General features: G+C 55.4%; 1 protein-coding gene across 1 annotated transcript in view; it reads left to right on the top strand.

Annotated features, from left to right (window-relative positions):
* Positions 1-2,138, top strand: part of VWA5B1 (von Willebrand factor A domain containing 5B1) — a 20,554-nt gene that overhangs the window by 14,280 nt on the left and 4,136 nt on the right. Inside the window, exon 13 of the mRNA XM_009705705.1 lies at positions 1,263-1,266. Within this exon, the coding sequence (XP_009704007.1) occupies positions 1,263-1,266 (4 nt within the window). The remainder of the gene's footprint in view (positions 1-1,262; positions 1,267-2,138) is intronic.

Raw genomic sequence — 2,138 nt, 5'->3', positions numbered from 1 at the left:
ACACTAGTCCTCATATATATATATGTGTGTGTGTGTATATATGTGCCCATGCTTTGTGCTGCAGCACATCACAAACCTGTAGGAAACAAGCCAAGCAGGGAGCAGAGTGCCGTCCTGATATCCCAGCGCAGACCCTCCCCATGGGACCCCAGCTTTTCTTTGCTAAATGCCTCTCCCCTTCCTCTGAGCGGCCTCTGCTTCACTTTGCTGCTCATCTGACCCCCAGGCTGCTGCTTCCTTCTTATTTCCCTAGAGTTTGGCCACGCGATGCAAACTTTCTGTAGGACTGTGGCACGTCTGTGCCCTGCAGGGGAGAAGAAGGTCTGTCCCGACGCAGATCCCCTGCTACTCGAGCTGGAACCACAGCTGTAAGCAGCGTTGGGCTGAGACGTGGACCTGTGTGATGATACATTTGCTGAACAGTGTTATGTCCCCTGCCTGCAGCAGATAGCAGCTGGGATTTGGGAAGATTTTTCAACTGGTCTGTGGAAGGGTAGGGATGATTTTTGCCCATCCTTGGTATTGCCAGGATGAGATGCTCTGCTCTGAAATCAGCATCTGCAGGGCTGGGAGGACCAGCAGCACTTTTGTTCCCATGGAAACTCAGAGCGGGATGTCTGGGGTTTTCGTTTTGCTTCTGCTGCGGGTTAGAGATTGGCTGGGTGGAGGGGGGCTGGAGGTGAGATGAGGGGTCGAAGAGGAAGAAGGGCCAGTGCTCCGCAGGGAGGAATGAGACCTCTGCCCTCCGGCTGCAGCAGTGAGGGTGGTGAACAGCATCACTTGACGAAGGGGGAGCAGCGGTAGGTTTTAGGGGTACCAGTGACCTTGCCTGCATGGCGAAGGTCCACAGAGCATCCTTCTGCCCACAGGATGCTCACTGTGAAGGCAGGGATGGAAACGACTCCCTTCTGGAGGGCAGTAAACAGTTAACAGCATGCATCCTGGTCTTAATTAAATGCAGCCTGGTTTTGCTATCTCTCCTGCTGCCAGGGCTCCCAGCGGCTTTCCCAGCTCCCAGTCCGGCTGCCAGGGCTTGACATTTTCGGGGGTGTGAATGTGAGCCCTCAGCTTGTCTCCATGCACACCGTGCAGGGAAGGAAAGGTCAGCGCTTGCGATGGGCAGCTTAACCCCCCAGCTCCGTTCCCAACTGGCTTCCTCTGGCTGGGAGGAGAGCTCGGGCGTGAGAAGGAGCAGGTTTTGAATGGAAAGGGTCTGGCAGGGGCTTCTGTGACCAGCTTGCTTTTAAATATCTCAATCCTAGCTTGGTAAGTAGCTCCTGGAGCTGCCTGCCTCCTATTTGTGCTCATGGTCTCATAAAGCATTAAAAATTAGGTGGTGATGGAGGCCATGTTCTTGCCTGCCACCCAGACAAAGCATCTGTCCATCCAGCACTGAGATCCGCCACTTTTTGCCACCTCTGTCCCTTGCTGGTGTTGTGCTAGGAAGATGGAGAGTCTGTTGGTTTTAGGGGGACCTTCCCACAGGGGATAGAAACAGCCAGAGCTCGGTGTCTCTGCTAGCCGCAGAGGGGGACATCTGTGCGGGATGTGGTGCTGGAGATGCTGGAGGGGGGATTCATGTCTCCTGAACGTGGAGAAACAATCTCATAAAAAAAACCAACCGACAGATAAAAATTCCCTTCTCCCCATCCCCTGCGCCTCTCCTTTCGTTACTAAGCAACTGGTCCTTGATCTTTCTGTCTCTCTTCTTTCCTTTGGTTCCCAAGTGAAGTCATTAAAATGTCTGAAGGGATGAAACTCATATTTCACCTTCTGCATGTCTGGGGAAGGAGCCCCTGGGGCCAGGGTCCCTTGGGGACACCCTGCAGGTCTGATGGAGGGCTCTGCCTGGGCATGGATCCCAGCCAGGGCTGAGCAGAGAGGGACCTGCACGTTTGCACGATTTCATCTCACGCTGGGATCGGGCAGGGAGCAGACGGGATCAGAAAGGACAGAGCAGGTCTGTGCCATCGGCTGCAGCCGGCTCCAGCCCTAACATTTGCTCTGCTCTCAGCCCTTTGCAGCCAGTCCGCGTGTCTCTGCCACGAGGATCTGCGGCACGGGTGCCTGGCGGCCGTCCCTGCTCCACCGGAGCTCCATGTCCTTCTGCCATGACCCCGACTCCCCGCCAGTGCTCG

The sequence above is a fragment of the Cariama cristata genome, unplaced genomic scaffold, assembly GCF_000690535.1.
Source record: "Cariama cristata isolate BGI_N322 unplaced genomic scaffold, ASM69053v1 scaffold15018, whole genome shotgun sequence".
In the NCBI taxonomy this organism is placed as follows: domain Eukaryota; kingdom Metazoa; phylum Chordata; class Aves; order Cariamiformes; family Cariamidae; genus Cariama; species Cariama cristata.
The sequence above is the reverse complement of the archived record's forward strand: the minus strand, read 5'-3'. Positions and strand labels throughout refer to the sequence as shown.